The sequence below is a fragment of the Arvicola amphibius genome, chromosome 9 (genome assembly GCF_903992535.2).
Source record: "Arvicola amphibius chromosome 9, mArvAmp1.2, whole genome shotgun sequence".
Taxonomy (NCBI): Eukaryota; Metazoa; Chordata; class Mammalia; order Rodentia; family Cricetidae; genus Arvicola; species Arvicola amphibius.
Window position 1 is genome coordinate 125,774,642 of NC_052055.2, and position 21,200 is coordinate 125,795,841.

The window sequence follows — 21,200 nt, forward strand, 5'->3', positions numbered from 1 at the left end:
CACTAGTGATGACACAAACCAGTACTCCATGGCTACTGATGTGATGACTTGAAACATGAGGTCACTGAAGTGTCACTACTGCTCAGAAGACACACCAAACTCTTGTAAGAAACATGAGAAAAATTCAAATGTTAACCTAACAGAGTGAGGGAAGATGACTTCCACTCAAAAAATGGTATTTGATAACAAATAAATGACTTAAAGTTTGTTTTTAGTATTTTCTAATAGTTTCTACTTATGTGATAATACAACTATCCTGGAGAAATGAAGATATTATAAAAGTACACTAATGTCTCTTACTCTGACTATGACACTATTAAACAAGTAATCCCAAGAAATGGGAATTACCCTGTAAATGTCATGCTTTGGAAGGAAAAGGTGCAGCCTGAGAGGCAACTTATATTCCAGATAGAGATTTCACATATTTTGAACAGCTTGTCAAACCATCTTATAGGATGTGATTGAAGCCCAGATAATAATGAGTCAGGCAATGGGGGATGGACTACACCTTAACCTGTACTGATTAAATGTGCCTAACCTTCACTCTCTATGAAAATTCGGATCTCACTTTAGGATTCTGACCTGGAAGTCCTTCCTGGATCTCTTGGCCCCTTCCTGATATGATCTCATTGAGTAAATCTCCATTATTTTTTTTGCTTTCCGTTTTTAATTTCATTTATTGAAAATGGATAGTGGGAATCTGACTTGAAACACATTTTGTGACTCCCAAGTCTGATTACAACAAGTAAATTATTTAAATTTTGTTTTATTTGAAAAAAACCTTTCTACTTATGTGGTACTAGGAAGCACAATTGCAATTTCAATAATCTTACATAAATATAAAAGAAGAGGAAAAACAACACATTCAGAAGTATTAATACTTATGAATGGAGATATACCTTAACTAAATGTGCCTACAAAAAGAAATAGCTTTGATTTTTAATATACATTAAAATTTTAATTTATAATTTACATGCTAGTTTTTTAATTTAGAAACATAATATAAGCAAAACATTTTTAAATACCACAGATTATGGACATATTAATGTATAAGTATTAACTAAATGATAAAGTTAATAAAATTGGGAGTCTGGATGAGAGGGTGCTATAATGTGTGCTAGGGACATTATTTAAGAGATAAAAGTTTAAGTATTAAGCCCAAAGATGGGAGGAGAAAAACTATCTACCAAAATCATCATAAATGATTTAGCTAAAGCGAGTAAATAGTTTTAAGTAAAAGTAGCAAGCTTTTTTATTAATGCACATGGGCTGCCTCCCCCTCAGGTGGAGTTGAAGAATTCAGTCTTGGATGTGAGAAAGTTTGGGGGTAGGTGGTTTCCAAATAGGGGATTTTATGGGTAAAATAGGCAGGATTACAGGAGCCGAACATCATAAAAGTTATTTCTAATGACCTCCTGAAATGAAGACTTAATTGCAAGGTGGTCATAACAACAGATAGTTATAACAAAGTAGCCATAGCAACCCTTTTGAAAGGTATGGTTGCAAGATGACAATTAAGTTTTTGGAACAGAGACATGGTTGTCATTCCTGGAACTGGCAGCACAAATTATTTGTAGTTAAGGTTACAGGTAGAACAAAACACATCACTTGAGAAACAGAGGTTTAATCATAAACAGAATGAACCCAGTTTGTTTTTGTTATAAGATGGATGTTAAACCTAAGTGGCAGACTGGTTCTTAATAAGAAAGCCGAGTCCATTTATACTTCCAAGAGTATGGACAGGATTACAGGAAAGAAAGAGAAAAGGATGTATTTAGACCATGAGGGAGAAAATTGCCCAAGCTACAGACTGAGCTGCTGTCACTAAAAATTGCCTTTTCTTTAGGGAAGTAAGTGTAAAATTGTGCACAGAAAAAACACAAACAAAAACAAAAAAACCTCGAATAGTTGTTCCATGGTTAGGGATAAGGTTTTTATTGTAAGTAAGGAAGACAGAACAGCCAGAGGCATCTGGAAGAGTCCAGAGCAGAGAGAAAAGAAGCAGATTGGCCATGGCTGGAGTTAGAGAAGCAAACCTTGAAAAATGCTGAGCAGAGGGAACCTTGTGAACTGGAGCAGACTGGAAGTTTAGAATAGAGGAAGAGTGGGGAAAGGCTTTGAACTACCTAACAGGTATATGTGAATAGGAAAAAAAGAGTTCAGAGTGTAGCATGGGCTTTAATATGTAAACTTAGATATACGCCAAGGGAACTGACCCTTTCTGGTGGGCAGAAATCTGTTTCACAGGTTCCTGAGGAATTTTGCATGTTAGCTTTTATTCCTCAACCAAGGGTCCTTCTATAGTCCAGCTTGAGCTCAGTGAAGACTGTCATTTTGGGGTTCCCTTTGGAACTGACAATCAGTAATATTGTATTTAGATCCTAAGCATAGGTTTGAATCACTATGCTTGTTTACTCTCCTACAGAAACATTGCCAGTTTTATAAATCATTAAATGACTTTTTTCAAGTTAATATGTTACACTAATGAGTCTTACATTTGTTTATTTTTAAAAACATAAACCATAATTCGTCAATACCTATGACCCTTTTTGAGCTGCAAATTTCTAATCTTTCTCTGGAAAATTAAATCTATTTGTTACATAGCTATTGAGTCACCTAGGATTTAAATATCTTTTGTTTACTGAATTCTTTGTCTTCTCGAACATTGTTTTCCATGCTCTTGTGACTAATGAGAGATACTTCCTAATAAGCTGAGACAAAAGATTAATAAAATCATTTGTAGTTTTAACATTTTGGCTCTTAATAGTAAGTACAACACTTGTAGAAAGATATTGAAATAGAAATAAACTTCATCAGGAATATTTGGAGAAATCAGCTTGTCTCCAGCACTTCTCAGCTAATCCTAATCCTAACTTGCAGCAATGTGACAGTGTCAGTAAACTAGAAGAAACCATCCTATTCAGCTGAATGATGGGTCCAGGGAAACAAGTTCATACAATATTTATAAAGAACTTCCTTAAAAAATTAGGGCTGAATTCAAAAGAATTCATATAACAGCAAATTGTAAAATAATTCAAATTGAAGTGATTACTGCCATTTGATTAAAGATGGAAGTTTTTTAAAATAGTTTTTAACTTTTTTCTTAGATTGGGAACACATCATGGCAAGTTTGGGTGCAATTGCTGTAATTATTTCCCTTGATACACTTAATTTTCTTCTTGTCTTTGAAGAAAAGTTCCCAAAAAGAAACCTTGCCTCCAAAGACTAATTGACTGACTGGAACGGGAGTTGTGCAGGAACAATTGGAACGTTGCCGGTCTGGAGGCTAGTTACCTTATCTTGGGCTATTCTTACTCCTCCAGAACAGTCACTTCTTGCTCATCTCTCTTTCTGAACTAACATCTTATGAATAGTAGTTAGAAATCTTTGAAATCTATTAACTTAGCTAAACCCTGTCTTTCACCAACCCTAAAGCTAAGAATGCCATCAGATAGCATCTTGGGCCCACGGAAGTTTCTCCCATCTTATTATAACCCACATCTCTGATGTATCCACCAATGTATTTAATCTTGCCTTGATTTAAAAGCTTTTTTTCTGTACAATTATAAAAGTTCATGAAACTGCTTCCACATTGAAACATGGAATTTGAGGTAACCTAAATCTCTATTGCCAGGTCATGACCATTCAAAATAGATCCATAGTAAATAATCTCTTAACTCCCTTACGATGACAGTGGTGACTTTTATGTCAACAGCCTCTATGACTTAGTACCTTAACTAAAATAAACAAACCAGTTGCTGTGAGCTATCACTATCAATTTGATGAATTCCTATAAGGAAAAGTTAGCAACAGATCTAAGAAAAGAGACAAACACCAGATGAAAATAAGAAAAGTATAAACTTCTGACTTAATTTCTTCATATTGGATAGGTAGGAAATGAAGTTACTTTTTGTTCCATGGGTAAGTTCTTCCTTCTAAGTTGAAAGTCTGTGTTGAAGAAGGAGAAAAAAAATGACTGTTCCCCACCATCAATACTGACTAGAATTTTCCTATTCTGAGTTTTTACATAGAGCATTATCTAGTGCTCAAGTAATTCCTGAAACCTGTTTACTCATATCTTTTTTTTTTGGTTTTGTTTTGTTTTGGGGGGGGGGGTTGTGGTTTTTTTTTTTTTTTTTTCTTTTTGAGACAGGGTTTCTTTGTAACTTTGGAGCCTATCCTGGAACTAGCTCTTATAGACCAGGTTGGCCTCAAACTCACAGAGATCCACCTGCCTCTGCCTCCCGAGTTCTGGGATTAAAGGTGTGCACCACCACTGCCCAGCTACTCACACCTTGAGTATGTTCATATGCCCATTGTTGTCTTACCTTTCAATCCCTCACCTGTGTGACTGACCTGCTGGTTGGTATTGGTGTACTTCAGAGCTCTAGCAGTGCCTATACCTGATTCTGCTACAGAAGAGAGAGCCCTGCAGGCAGTAAAGTACTTGTTTGTAGGCAGAAGGTGAAACTCTGAGCTTTCAGTGTGTCAGAGAGGCCTTATCTGAGACCAAATGAAGATTTTAGAAAAACAGAAGAACTGATTTCCTTAGCTGTAGCATTTGGAGTGTAAATCCCAAAGAGCCAATTAATGCCCTGCAGGGACTTGTGAGGTTCCACTATTTTCCATGAATGTCCTCCCCTTGACACTGCACTATTGTTGAACCAAGGTGACATTAAAACTCTGACCCAACCACCACTCTGGTTTACAAGACAGAGGATAGATTTCAATGAGATTTCTAAAATCCTCCATGAGTTCTTGAAAACATTAAGAGACAAATTTTACATATTTATGTTATTTGACATGAAATAACATGAAATGTGGATCCAAATATAATTTAAATATTTGACATTAAAATTGCATGTACTAAAACTCAGACCCAAAATGTAGACAGAAGTTTTGGTCCTACCTGGTCCTGCAGCCATTCAGTCCCAAAGAAGCACACAGAGACTTATATTAATTATAAACTACTTGGCCTATTATCTCAGGCTTATTATTAACTATCTCTTACAATTTAAATTAAACCATAATTCTTATCTCTGTTAGCCACATGGCTTGGTCCCTTTTCTTAGTAAGACATTCTCATCTTGCTTTCTCCGCATCTGACTGGTGACTGAATCTCTGTCTTTCCTCTTTCCAGAATTCTCCTAGTCTGGTTGCCCCATCTCCTTCTTGCCTCTATACTGACCAATCAGCATTTTATTAAGCCAATATGAGTGACAAATCTTTATAGTGTATAAGAACATTATTCCACAGCACCAAAACTTAAACCTCAACATTAAATTAGTTCATTATAATAGTAGATTTTATCATTATTTGTTGTCAAATCAAAATTTCAAGAATTCAAAATAATTATTAGTGATAATAAACACAATAGAAAAAGAAGTCAAGTGGACTTTTTTGGCCTTTCCTTGTGATCTAATCTAAGTAAATAATTATAAGGAAAAATTTCTGTTATTCTAAACAAAACAAAATAGCATAAATTCACACAGAATTTGTGATTTTCTCAGTTATTAAGACCATGGAGTATTGTTATTATTGACACAAGACTACAGCTCTACTCTTAAAGAAGATAAGAGATAGCTTATTCTGGAGACATTTTAAATGACCATGGTCTGAGAATGCAAATATAGTTTAGCCCATTTTCTGCACTTCAACATGAAAGCAGTTTCCATGAAGTTTTACAATTTTACAGAAAAAGAAAACTTTTAAATCAAGGCAAAATTAAATCATATTGATGGGTACACTAGAGATTCCGTTACAGCAAGCTAGGGGAAGCTTTTCTATGGGCTCAAGATGGCTCCTGATGACATTCTCATATTTTTTAGGTGGTGAAAGCTAGTAGTCTGCTAAATTAATAGGTTCCAGAGGTCATTATCTATAGTCACAGAATGCCCCCATTCTGTCAATGTGAAAAAAGACACAGACCTCATCTTACAGACAATAATTATTCTGAAACCATTTGTAATAAAAAGAAAACTTAACATAGGATTTTTAGAAATAAAGAAATCTTAAAAGTAACAGTTTTATACTAAGAATATTTGGAAGAAATCATATGAATTTAGTATTATCCATTATATAAATGAGACAAAAATTTTTTGAAGTATATATATTTATAATCTGTTCTAGAAGTAAACCCTTAACAAAATCTATGTTTATAACATTAAATTTTATAGCTCAATGAAATCCCACTTGGGATTGAATAACCTATCAGGGTTGAAAAAAGCTTATTTTCTCTCTCTCAGAAGCCTTTGGTTGCCTATAAGTCTTAATTTAGTAGTTGAGATTTGTGAAATTTTATTCATCCATTTTGGCACGTCCACTAATGTGCTCATTGTGCAGGCCTTGTTTATGCCACTATATTGTTGCGATTTTATGAGTGAGTTTTCCTGTCATCTCTACAAGACTCTATCTATAATAGGTATCCAGGTCCTCTGGTTCTTATAATCTTTCAATCCCCCATCCCTCCTTTGAGATGGACCCTGAGCCTAAGGTATAGGGCTTCCTTTGTAGATGCATCGGCTGGGGTTTAGTACTCCATGGACACTTATTCTTCCACTATATTTGCCATGTTATGAATTTCTCTGATAGTGTCTGTCTGCGGCAAAAAAAGAAGATTCTTTGGTGAGAGAAAAGAGCTAAAATTGTCTGTGGTGTAAGAATAAATATTTAGAACACAGTTAAAAATTGTATCAATTAAAGAAAATGCCATTAGTAGTTTCTCCTTTCAGATCTGTGACCCTGACCCTAATTCTTCTTTTAATCAGGGCTTAAGGCCAATTAGATAGCTGTTACCCTCAAGATATAAGTGACACTATTGTACCACTGGAGAATTCTTAGTGGGCCAGTCATGTTGTTTATAGGTTTTCAGCTAAACAGGGCAACAGATTGTTTCTTTACCTTGGAATTTTGCATAACATCTTCTAACACCTTAAGAGTTAACCCTTAGGAAGAAGGTTCCCAGGTCAGCTACAAATTGATTCATCCAAAAATATATAGTATCTTGTGCAATAGGTCCTGATCTATTGCAGAATATTAAATAAATGTAGGCTGCAGTATGTGATAAAAATTGTATTAGTGCCTCTGAAACAAAAGAAAAAAAGGAGACTAATTAAACATTCAAAATGTTAAGAAATATAGAGTTTTCTAGGAACATATCATGTAAGTTCCAATATATAATAAGAAAGAATACCATTCTTATTAGTGAAGACTCAAAGAATAAGAAAATAAAAATGTAGAAATAAAGAAATATAACGTTATAAGTCTAGGAGAATGAGAACAGACTGTCAGCAGCTTTCTCAGTAGATCAAAGATCAGTCATTCACAGTGAGCTATTTTCTCAGACGTTTAAGAAGCCTCCATCAGCATAAGATATTTCATTTTACAACTGGCTGTTCTATACACAAAGTGGGAGTTTCTCTCTGCACACTGAGAGTAGTGTCCTGGTCATCCTTGATAAATGACAGATGTGAACTGAGTAAACCTTGCTCTGTTATGGGAAACTGGCACCATCAAAGGTGAGGCATGGGGCTCCAGTATACACTGCCTAGAGGTACCAAGAGAGACAGTGGACATGGTGCAAACACCCAGTTTAATTAATGAGCTCTGATAATGGAGGTTGTAAAGTATGGCAGTCTGTATCTGAGTTTTACCTTGAGATAGTGTAAAAAAATTTCTGCTATCTTCTAAATTCCCAGCCTAAGAACCAATTATTCTAATTTATTAACCTTCTGGTATTACTAGCAGTCCTTTTCCTGACTAATTGGTAAAGACATATGTTTTCTTGCAATTAGTGACTTTCACTGTAATCTCCTCTGAAACATATTTCATGATAGCTGCCTAGTTACCCATTGACATTAGAACCCACTCCCCCTCTTAGGGTCTCCATTGACTGGCCCATGGGTCAGGACAAGATTGTAAAAATTCCTTTGTTGAGACCTAATGCTTGGTGCCCCTATTATAAAAAGTGAGTTTAGAAACCAGCCTTTTGCCACAGCCTAACAAACACCATCTCTGGCTGTGGTCTCAGCTAGCTGATAAGCTTCTGTGCCCCACAGTGTTTTATTTTTGTTTTTTGTTCTTTCTTTTTTTCTTTTTTCTTTTGGCTTCTGGTTTTCCTGGGATCTGGTTTCTCGAATAAAATTTGCTTCTGGTTTATTAGACTTTGGTGCTCTGTTCCCATCTTTGTGTGAACCCCCCTGAACTCAACAATTAGGGCTTCTATTGATGTGGTGAGACAGCATGACCACAATAACACTTATATTTAATTTCAGAGTTTTAGTCAATTATTGTCATGGTGAGAAGCAGATAGTATGCAAGTAGGCATGGTGTTGGAGAAGGAACTAAGAGTTCTACATCTTGATCTTGAGAATGTAGAAAGAGACTGAACCACACTGGGCATAGCTTGAGTATATGAGACTTCAAAGTCTGCCCTTGCAGTGACGTACTTCTTCAAACAAGGCCATACCTACTCCAACAAGGCCATACCTCCTAATATTTCTACTCCTTATCATCTGTGATGGTCATTTTATTCAACCACAACACATGGGAATATATCTGGGGCCAGAGTAAGTTGGCCATCCGTACTATTCAGCATTAGTGATATATGGATGCAGTGAGAGACTCTGCTTCAATAAATAAACAGGAAAAGCAATCAAAGAAGACACCTGAAATCAGCCTTGTGCCTCTCCATTATGCACACACATGATTATACACACAAGTGAACACAAACACAAACATGAATGCATATTACACACATGCAAATTCAAATAAATTTATTCAGACTAAAACATAACTGAGCTATTTAGTCATCACCATTGCAGGATATAAGTCAGTTTACAAAAGTGAGATGTAGTCTACAGTACTGACAGTGACATTCAAAACTCTGCAACTCTCAGAGGTCAACTTATTAGCAAAACATATAGAGATAACACTTGGAATGAAGGAAAAATATGTATGAGAATACATGTTTATGCATGAGAATAGTAAACTTATTTGAGTTATCAGTTCTTCCCAAATTTTGTCATAAATTTCACCTAATATCCATGAAAACTTTAGGAGCCTAATTTTAAAAATATATATTTGATTTCCTTAAAACTAAAACTTTGCTCTTTTGAAAATATTTTTTAAAGAACAAAAATCTTGAGACTGGAGTAAAAATTTTGTAGAACATCTATTTGATCAAGGAATTATTTGTGCCTGTGTGAGTTATAGCACAATATAATACATATAGTATAATACAATATAACATATTATATGACCCTAACAGATACATAAAAAAAATAAAATGCCCATTGTTTAGTGCAGTTTTAAGTAAATTGTTTCCTAATAATGCTACTCATTTTAATATTTTTCTTTAAAACCTAATGCCTCATACTAAAGAACTATAATACAATGATATTTTTAAAAAGAAGATATTGATAAAGAGTCAGAAACATAATTTACCCTGATTTAATTCATTAAACATAATTTCACTGTCATTAAGATCACTAAATAAAATTAAGTGATTTATTTCTTTTACTTTGTAGTAATTACTAACATCCTTTTCCACTCAACTTAACAATAGACATTTATATTCAATATTTATTGCCAAATTTCCTTTAATTATTTTAGAAGTGCCCTTAATTTGTTATCATGTAACCCATGACAAACAAAATTTTATACAGGTATTTCCTCTTTACCTTAGATTGCAATTTTATCCATAAGAAAGTTCTATTTGATCAAAAGGAACATCCATCTAAAGTACTAAGAATCTAAAAGAAAATAAGACATATTAAGATTCAAAAGTAATGTCAGTATGGAATATGTTCTTGAGTTAAATAGACAAATGAACAAGTGAGCTATTTAGAACAGATTTCTGTTTGTATTGTTCAAAGTAGAAAGTCATAAAATTTACTGTCCGAGTTCCTGACATAATTTAATATTTTGAAAAAGGGTGTTCTTATTAAAATAAATTAAAAACTGTATTTTATGTTCTATGATTCAGTGACCCGAAGAGATTGGAAAAGAGCAAAGTGTCCTTTGTAAAGGATCAGACCTTCTTTTCAAAGACTGCACAGTGGAAGGCCTCTCTCACTGCTCCCTTTCATACCCAGTCAGCCTCCTTACTGCCCCTCTGACATCTTTGTTTCTTAGGGTATAGATGAGAGGGTTCAGGCCAGGGGTGACAACAGTATAGAAGAGGGCAATGAACTTGGCTTGATCTTGAGAATTTTCTGTTGGAGGCTGAAGATAAATGCACATGATTGGAATGAAAAAGAGAGACACAACAGTAAGATGTGCTCCACAGGTCCCAAAAACTTTCTGAAGTCGAGCAGTGGACTGCATTCTTAGAACAGTGCATATGATGGCACTATAGGAGCTCAGGATGAGAATAAGTGGTATAACAACAAAAATGGCACTCATGACCATGAGGGTCAGCTCATTTGCATGGATATCAACACAGGATAACCTCAACAGTGCTGGGACTTCGCAGAAGAAGTGGTCCACTTTGCGATGTCCACACAGAGGTACCCAGAAAGTAAAGGAGGAATGAAGTGCCGAGGTGGTAAAGCCACTTACCCACGATGCTGCAGCGAGCAGGTGACAGAAACGAGGATTCATGAGGACAGAATAATGCAAGGGTTTGCACACAGCTGCATAGCGGTCAAAGGACATCACCACCAAAAGAACACACTCTGTGGTACCCAGAGCAAGGACAAAATAGAGTTGTAGCATGCACCCAACATGAGATATTGTCTTCTCTGGGCCCCAGAGGTTGGACAGCAGCTGAGGAACAGAACTCGTGGTATAGCAGAGATCCACAGCAGAGAGATTTGAGAGGAAGAAGTACATAGGGGTGTGCAGGTGGGAATCTAGGTATGACAGGATGATGATGAAGAGATTGCCTGTCAGTGTCATCAAGTAGAATATCAAGATCACCACAAAGAGAACAACTTCCAGATGAGGCCATTTAGAGAAACCCAGAAGAATAAATCCTTCCCAGCTTTCATTGAAATTTTCCACCATTGCTTATTTTCTTTTATCTTCAGTTCTAGGAAAATTTGAACATGAAGAGAGTTACAGTAAATGATTGCTAAAACAAATCATTAGCAAGCACATATATTCATACATACACATATATGTATATATTCATATTCCCAGAACTATATCTCATATATTCATATACATATTGACTTTCATATATATGAACTATATAATATTAACATTATTTATTGGTAATCAAAATATTAATTAATAAATATATGATATTCATGAAAACGGTATGAATATATATGAAAAGTCATTGAGTGGTGAAGGCAAAAGGTTCCCAACTACAAACTATTAGTAAATAAAATGATATTACTGACATGAAAGTTTGCAAAGCTAGTTAGAAAGTTTTCAATGGGCAATACAATTACATAGAGGAATCATCCTTTTACAAATTAGTTATTAATTACAGATTAAAAATTAGGAAGTTATTTTGATGCAGAGATCTGCTGGATTCCTCCATACTCACATGATTCAAGAGAATGTCACCAGTGTTTTGAGAAATACATACTATCTAGCTGGAGTTGAGATATTTTGAATAGGACGTCATGTCACTGAAATGGCATTCCTGCCCAGAAGATACAATTAAATTCTCACAATGAAAACATAAAAAACAAGCAATCATGGATGACATGATATGTATGACAGATGATGATAGATAATAAATGGTGGTAAAATATAGATGCTTGATAGGTCTTGAGTAGACGGACACATGGCAGAAAGTTAATAGAGGAAGTAGAACTTTTTATTTAAAAATTCAAGGTACAGTACAGATAAAGGTAAATGATTATTTTCAGCATTTGTGTAACTGTTCTATAAATTTGGAGTTGTTTTTCAATAAGATGCTACCAAAAAGAAGTACAAAATAATTTTATAGTCTATCTGAATATTTATATTATTATAGAAAAATAACTTTAGTGAGTATAAACCATTCATGTTAGAGTAAGAACTGAGTAAATAATAATTGAATAAATGCCTAACTTGGAGATGAATGATAATTTACACAAGACTAATTATTATTATTGAGTAAATGACTTAAAATTTGTTTTTAGTATTCCCAAGCAATTTCCATTTATGTGATGATAGAAAACATAACAAATGCTTTCTCAGTAACTGTACAGATAATAATTATAGAAGGAACATATTGTATTTAGCAATAATTTCTAATTGTTTATGTAAAGCCCTAGTAAGATGTAGCACACATATAAGCTTATTTAGTAATCTGCTTATTTGCACTAAATTTTTTTACAGCCAACAAAGAGGCCCATAAATACATCAATTCATGACTATGAGTTAAATACTGCAGAAAAGTGTATCCAAATGTTTCCTAGGGAGCACAGAAAAATTGGAACATTAAATTTAATTGTTAAATTAAATTTATAAATTAAATTGATAATTAATAATAAATTAAATTGATAATAAACTGTTGTTTAATATAATTCTTAAGAATATTTATAATATAAACAGTAATCTCCTACAATTCAGTAACCATTTAGGACAATCACTCAGCACTCCACGAGAGGAATTTTCTTAAAAGTCATAGATATATCCAAAATAATACTTGTAATATACTGAGCCAAAGAGATCTCCTTAGGTAGAGCTCACTGACATTTGAAGACTGTTGAGAAGTTTCTAAGAGGTCTTTGTGAATTTCTTTAAAAATAAAGCATTATTCATCATGAGATAGCAGTTACTTGTAGTTAGAAAGGTATATTCTTCCTTCCTTATGCAATTGCCTCTGCGACTCTAAATTAACTAAAGTCGTAGTTGTGAGATCTCTATATTGCATGGACCATCTTTAGCACTTCTGTCAAGAAATAATCCATTGAAACTATGGATAAAGGACAAAACTTATTACTCACACAAAGGAAATGTAAGAACTGTAGTTTTGTTTTCTTATTATTATCAGTGTGTAAAACAGAGGTTTTTTTAAATCAAAAATTGCTTTTATCACCTGAGGATAAATTCTCTTCTGTTCTTGGAAATCGGGTTGTAGAAGAAACAGTGATGGCTGTTCCCCACACTCAGCACTAGCCAGCATCTTTTCACCATAAACCCATGGCTCTCATCGCGAATCCTCACCTTCTAGTGTTCCAGCATTGCTTAAACCTCATTCACTCCCACCCTGAGTCCGCTCACATTCTATGTGTTGTCTTCACTCCATCCCTCACATGTATGGCTGGCTGACTGGCTGGCACTGGTCTCTTTGAAGGCACCAGCATAACAGTCCTGCCTCTGATTCTGACTTACTGCATTATACTAAGAGAGCAGAGCCTCTGTGTTTATTGTTTAGTAGCCCTATGGCTCACAAAAATATTTCCTTGTAGCCAAAGCAGAAAATCAGAGCATTCAGTGTATCAAGGAATTGTCCTTGTCTAAGATCAAATGAAGTTTGTGTAAATAATAAAATATCTGATTTGATTTGTTTGACTGGACTAATAGGAACATGAATCCCAAAGAGTCAATTAATGCTCCATAAGGAATTGTATTGGTTAGTCCTATTCACTGGAAGAGATTCCCCACGATAACATAATACTGTGACAAGGAATCTGTAGATGAACCACTAATAAAATAGACTATAAGATGTGTTTATAGAAAAGAGGATGGGTTTCTCCAAATTATTTGAATTATTTATCCTCAATTGGGATTTGAAAGATAACTAGTAAAATAATCTTGTTTAAGAGTGAGAGAAGACATTCAGTATTTTATTCAAAACAAGATTATCTTTGCTTCATTTAAATTGAGTTCTTATTTGGGTCTCTAATGTATCTAAAATCCAATGTGTAATTCAACAGGTTCACTGGTTTTTGTCTCTTATTACCATTATATTTCAGAGTATATTTTAGTTGCATCATATGTTTTATAAATCAGTTCCACCTTTTCTTTTTGTGCTTAAAATATTAATTAAAATATGTGTTATATCTATTTCCATTCTTTTTAGTGCACAAATATTACAGATAAACTGTTATTACCCTCAGCTATCACGGTATGTGCCAACACAGCTCACACACACACACACAAAATCAACCACCATGAACAGCTAATTATCATTTCTCCTCACCATAATGAATGCATAATTTATCAATGAATATTTTATTAATAAAAGCTTATTGTTTTCTTATTTATTATTTTTATTGAATATTAAATGTTAACAAATATTTTATTGGAAAATAAATATTATATGGATACTTAATAGTTTTAAATGTTTCTGTTTTATCATGGAGAAATTTAAAAAGTGATACTATGGGAATAGCAGAAGAATCTATGCTGTTATCAGAATCCTAGAAAAATTTTATACCAGAGCATATTGTACTTGTACCCACATCTTATAACAGACATAATGCTCACCAAATTTGATAAACAAATTTTAACTTTGATCAATCTATAGGGTACCAGAACATGTTGCAGATTTCTTATTATCACCTTTTTGAGAAACATGAACACATATTATATTTAGTTGCAAGAAGTTATTTTTAAAGTAGCCTTATATTATTTTCTCCCCAAGATAACTTAATAGGTAAGATACTCTGAAATATGTAACAAACTGTGAGACTTTGATAGATGGATTACTGGGAATTGTGTTCTAGAAAGTAGTATTTAGTTCCTGATTAAGATATTATTTGTAAACCTTGGCCGGGTGGTGGTGGCACACACCTTTAATCCCAGCACTCGGGAGGCAGAGGCAGGCGGATCTCTGAGTTCAAGGTCAGCCTGGTCTACAAGAGCTAGTTCCAGGACAGGCTCTAGAAACTACAGGAAAACCCTGTCTCGAAACCCCCCAAAAAAAGTTATTATTTGTATCCATCTTCATTTGCATTAACTTTCAGAAAACTATCTATTCCACAAGTGATAACACATACAATTATATAACACAGTGGTACCACTGAGGAATCCGATAGTGACACAGTGGTAGGAGCATCTTATTCTCATTTTGTCAAGATAAAAATGCTAGACATGATGCTGAAAATAATAGATTGAATTAACTGGATCTATTAAAATAATTCCAGAAGTAAACTGAATTAAAAATACAATGCCTTCTGAGACATTATGTCTTGAAAAACAAGCTTACTCTGTCCACATATAGATTTGGTACAATAAGGTCCAATTTACTAGTATTATTTACTTAATTTATAAAATGTTTTGGTTTGCTTACCAAGGTATTAAATGTGTACAACCAATGGTCTACAAAGAAATATCTTTTGGGTTATGTATTGATGTGGGATTCCACTTTGTATGCTGTGAGCATATTTTATTGCCATTTGTGGTGTAGGAGGTCCTTCTGTCTATGTGTTGCTTTAATTGGTTAATGAATAAAGAGCTGCTTTGAGCCTATGACTAGGGCAGAACAGAACTGGGGGGGGGAGGTAGGCTGTATGCTGGGAGAAAGAGGGCGGAGTCAGAGAGATGCCATGGATCCTCTACCTGAGACAGAAGTGGGGAACATTACCCGGTAAGCCACTGCCATGTAGTGATAAACAGATTAATAGAAATGGGTTAAATTAATATGTAAGAGTTAGCCAATAAGAAGCTAGAGCCAATGGGCCAAGCAATGCTTTAATTAATATAGTTTCTGTGGGATTATTTCAGTTCAGGATGGCTGGGACAAACAAGCAGACTTCTTCCAACAGCATTGGTGTATTTATTAGCCTAACCATTTAAAGCTATATGTTCCTCTCCAAACACAACTGTAGCTACATCTCACATGTTCATTTTTTTTGCATTTCTGTTTGTGTCTAATATTAAAGTATGTTTTAATTATCTGACTATACAGAGTGACACATTGTATTCTATCATAAAAGAATGAAGTAAAACAAGTGCATGATGAATACAATACCAGGTGAATTGAAAACTTCACATAGATGTAGAAATATCTGATTATTTTAATCATGTTTATGTAGCTTCTCCACAGTTTTCTATATAATTCACACAATCTTAAGTGGCAAGCTACCAAGTGAGGATGAGACAGAAAAATCTAGGTAGACACTCCTCCAGTCAGAGGGAGGGCTTATATTTTTACCTTCTTTATCAACAGTTAGGTTCCATAGTTGTGTGGATTTATGTCTGAGTCTTTAATTCAATTCCACTGATTAACATATTTGTTTCTCTTTCAATATAATGCTGTTTTTATTGTTATAGCTTTCATTTATTATACACGTCAAATTGCTGTCACTTTTAGCAATTCTTTTGTTTTTCAGGATTGTTTAGTTATCCTGGGATTTTTGTGTTGAAGCTGAAAATTACAATTAATTCAAAGACTTTTTCCACATAAGTTTTTAATTTTTTACTTGGTTTATGTGGTAATAAAAAATTCATTCTAAGATAATATCCTTTCTTTGCATTAAAATTCCTATAGGGGAAATACTGGAAGGCAATATAACTAGAATGCAATTGAGATTTGCATGTATACCTTGTTCAACCTGGATGTAGTGGGGAGGGCCTTGGACTTCCCACAGGGCAGGGTCCCTTGCCCTCTCTTAAGATTGGAGAGGAATGGTGGGAGGGTTGTGAATGGAGTGGGAGGAGGGAAGGAAGTGGGAATTTGGATTGGTATTTTTTAAAGTAATAAAATAATAATAATAATAATAATAATAATAATGGAAATTTTGATAGAGATTGCATTGAAACTGTAGATTGATTTTTGGTAGAATGGCCATTTTTACTACATTAATCCCTTCAATGTATAAGCATGGTAGATCTTTCTATGTTTGGATATCTTCTTCAGTTTCATTCTTCTATTGTAGATAAACATTATAAAGTCATCCCACACTAGATCACAATTGAGTATAATAAAGGGTTCTTTATTTAGGGCAGACACACAGATTAAAAGTCCTCTGTATGAGCAGGTGAAAAGAACCCAATCCAGCATCCCAGAGAGATATGGTGTGTAAACTTTACATCTACATTTATTGTACAAGAGACCATGCTCAAGTGGGCTGGTATCTTAAAGGTTATTGGCTGAAGGAGTTCCCACATCATGTCCCCCTTTTGTCTAAATAGGAGAGTTCTAAGCTAACTACAAACCTATATACAACAAAAACAAATATCAAGTATAAAAATTAGAATTACTAAGCTATATTAAGCAAGAAACATATGCTAAGTGTTTCAGTAGTTATCCTATCCTAAGGAGTCTAAATCTTTAATTAAAAATGGCCTGCCTAAGTCATGAGAGGAAAGTAAATATGACTATCTAGTCTTCAACCCCATTGAAGACATGAGAAGGGAAATATTACTTGAGTACATAGGAAGTTCAATCAAGCAACTTCCAAAAGGTGCAAGAAATTATAGAGATAATCAGTTCGTATAGGATCAGATGTGTGTTATGTATGTGGGACAATACATATAATTGTCCTGATTATATTTTGAATGTGAATGAATAATGAAGTCAATTCTGTATCATCTGATATAAATTTAATGGTTTCAATATTCTAAACAACTCTTTCTATATATTGTGAATTGGTAACTATATTGAGAGGTTCTTTAAAATCTCTTAGTAACATGAAAATAGCATATAATTCTGACATTTGTACAGAATTATAATGACTTTCTGCCAGTTTACTTAATCTTCTGACTTTTAACCTGTCTTTCGTGATTTATTTGCATCAGTATAGAATGTACAGGCTCAAGCTATTGGTGTGTCACATACAATGAGGGGAAGGAAGTATCCAAGTAATTCTCTTTTTAAAGTTCTATCACTTTTGGGATAATTGCAATTAATTTCTCCTAAAAAATTATTACATGCTCCTAGCAGCGTTCATTGTCTTCTCATATTTTTCTTAAATTTAATCAGTAGTAAAAGGCACTATAATCTCTGCTGGATCTATTCCTGCTAGTTGATGAAGTCTCAATTTTTCTTTTATAATAAATTCAGAGACCTTTTATACATATTTTTAATTTTTTTTTACTTAACTTATGTGGTAAAAAGATTCATTCTAAGGTAATATCATTCCTTTGTATTAGAATTCCTATAGGGAAAATTCTGGAAGGCAATATGACTAGAATGCAATTAAAGTTTGGATTCACCCGATCCACATGTTCCTTCTGTAATTTTCCTTCAACCAAAGTTAATTCTTTCTAAGCTTCAACTATCCTTATACTTTCTTTCCCTGTTCCAATAGCTTCCTCAATTGTTTCAAATCTTTTTACCACTGTTTTTTGTAAAATTTGAATCTCTTGACCTGTGACTATTTCTAATGATTTCATCAGCTTACATAACCTCTGGTCCCCATTCTGCACATATGATTTGAAGGTATGAAATTTTTCCATTAAGATGACTTCTTATTGTAGGATATTATTTGGATGGCATGCAGATTGCCTTCCTGTAGAAAACATTTTAACAGATTTTGTCAAATTCAACAGTATGAATTCTTTCAGATAATATCTCAGCACCTTTTGACAAGGATTGAATTTTATCTGTCAAATTAATGTTATCCTTTTCAATGATATTAATTTTTCTGCTAACTTTCATTTTTCAATGGTAAAAATCTTGTCAGCTAGCTATTCATTATTAGTCCATAAAGATTGTATCATTTCTAAAAATATCTCATTCTTGGCTCTGCTATCAACCATTTTCTAAGGATACAATATGAAAAACAAAGCTAAGTCCCAAAATCAAATAAATGGATGTATCAGAAAAACCACATAAGCCTTGCAGAATACCATCTATAATATAAGCAAAAAGCTTATTAAATTCCTGGTGTTGATACTGTCTGCCATTATATAACTTTCAAATTTTTTATTTATTTATTAATCAAATGAAGTTATCTCCATTATGAGATTTCAGTAAATTGTTGTAGGTATAATAATCTTTATAGGTGTGTAGGTGTGGCAGTTATGGATACATGGCAGAGAGATGCTACTGACAGCAGTGTGAACAGTCCTGGTGGGTTTCATGTTTGCACCTGTTTAAATACAGATAAATAAGCTTGAAAAATTAAGAGCAATTTAATCGATTCCATGCGTGGATATAGTTCTTTGGTGGCCAGAATATCAAGGAACCCAGAAGTTGTTATCTGAGAACACAAACTGGAAACTGCACAAGTTGCTGCATGGTGGGGAAAGCAGTGAGGGGGGAATGTGTGCATGAGTCTGGGAAATTGATAAGTCACTGTGCAGTGGGCCTACCAAAGGGGGTAACTCCACTGCAGTGGGGTTTTGGCAAAAAAAATACTTAGTAGTTGGAACCAAAACTGTTGGGAGACCTTTGGCTGTGAGTTTTTTGAGCTAGTCCTGGTAGACATGGGGGTTGGGTGCCAGATGCAAATGAATGTAATAAAGTAGTCTCACACTAGCTCAGAATTGAGTATAATAAAGTCTTCTTTATTTAGGGGTAGACTCACACATGTTTCTCCACAAGCAGCAGAGAAAGAAACAACATTCAAGCTTTAAGTCTACATTTATACTACAAGAGATCACACCCAAGTGGGCTTGTATCTTAAAGGCTATTGGCTGAAGTAGTTCTCACAGCATTCTATGACTTGAAGTTTTTGTCATGTAAGTCTTTCACTTGTTTGTTTAGAAATATTTATATTATTTGAGTCTATTGTGAAAATTATTGCTTCCCTGACCTTTTTCTTCCAAAATGATACTATTTAGTATAATTGAATCATAGGACATGAGAAATTAAACTCATACAGGCCATGAAGTTTCATGCCCACTAGTGTGTGAAAAGCTACAAGCTCCAACAACAGCTGACCTTTAAGATCTGTTGCTACTGTAATAGTGTATAGCTGTTATAGGAATGAATCAAGAACTTTCTGTTCGGACTTAACACCTACTCCACAACATGGAACTCATGCCTACTACTGTTAACTGGTCAAAACCCATAACTAGCCAGATAATAGGCCCTATCTGGTTTCTTTTGCAGTAGATGATTTTAAAATACAAAGAACCAAGTATAATAATATAGAGAACCAGAAGTGCTCAATAAACAGAGAATGTGAGACAGAGGAATAATCAGCTCCAAGAAATAACTCCATATCACACTCTGTCACCGAAGACTTAGGGTATTGTCACAGCAGAAGGTACAGAAAGACTGTAAGCACCAGAAGTACTGGGCATGTACAGCAATACAGTATTTTCTGTAAATGGAAGGGCTACTGCACACATGAAGTCACAATAACTATAAAAAACACATGTATATGCAACTTGAATTTTATCCCCTGGCAATTCTGAAGCACTCATTGGCAGCCCATATATTGTGGTTCTGTTGAACTTGTCCATATGGGGTTTCATAGTCTACGTTGATGAGAATGACAAACACCTGTATATAGCCTACCCAAAGTCAAATCATCCAAAATTCCATAATGGACAGGGAAGGGGATCAATAACTTCCACCCCTAGTTGAAAAGATCTTGAAAACTGATTGGTGCAAGGGATCTATGACAATTTTTTATTAGTCATGTAACCTGTGTAAAGCTCTGAAGCATATACAGGTGCCAGTACATAAACTCAGCTGGTTTAAAAAAAAAGAAGAGAGGGCAAATGAAGTTTGTAGGGAAACTGGTGGTGGTATAGAGGAAGATTTGGAGGGGACTGAATGCAGGGCATATTTGATCTAAATATATATGCATGTATGGATTCTGAAACAATAAAGATGTAATTTTAAAATCTTAATGCTGTCTAAATGACTGACTATCATGATGTGTAGTATTATTTGAAGAAGAAATGTACAAAAAGAAAAGAACTTCAGGGACTTTAAAATTAAGTCATTAAACACTACAACGTTATTTCAAGTATAATTTGAATTATCCTGGTTTTAATATCACTTTTATTTTCAGTCTTTTTATACTAATTATATGTCTTTTGATTTTATGATTACAGAATAAAACTATGTGAACTACTCTAATGAATGAATGAACTAAGGCACTTAATAAATTCTTATATAAGTTCCAATGGTTCATTAATTCATATATTATTTATTTATTTATTTTACTTCTTTTAATTGCATCCTCTTTAACATTTATAAACAGTGGTCCTTGAATTTGAATGAGTTTTAGAACATGTCTAAAAACAGAAGAAATATTCAAACCTCTGTTTAGTATCTGTTAATTGTACACAAGAAACATTTCCACTGAGAGTACTCTTCCAAGGAATTCTCTGTGCTAACACACCTGGGGGATGGATAAATGAATGGCCTTGCTGCAAACAATGCCTCAGAGGTTTGAGGATATGCA

The 21,200-nt window shown here is 34.2% G+C and overlaps 1 protein-coding gene across 1 annotated transcript; it reads right to left on the reverse strand.

Annotated features, from left to right (window-relative positions):
- Positions 1 to 10,071: 10,071 nt before the first annotated feature.
- LOC119823871 (olfactory receptor 2J3-like) lies at positions 10,072 to 11,007 on the reverse strand. Its single transcript, XM_038343969.1, has one exon. It carries the CDS (start codon positions 11,005 to 11,007, stop codon positions 10,072 to 10,074), a length of 936 nt encoding a protein of 311 aa, XP_038199897.1.
- Between the last annotated feature and the right edge of the window lie 10,193 nt (positions 11,008 to 21,200).

Excerpts from the sequence above, each read along its gene's own strand:
- LOC119823871 (XM_038343969.1), bottom strand. The coding sequence starts at position 11,007 with ATGGTGGAAAATTTCAATGAAAGCTGGGAAGGATTTATTCTTCTGGGT.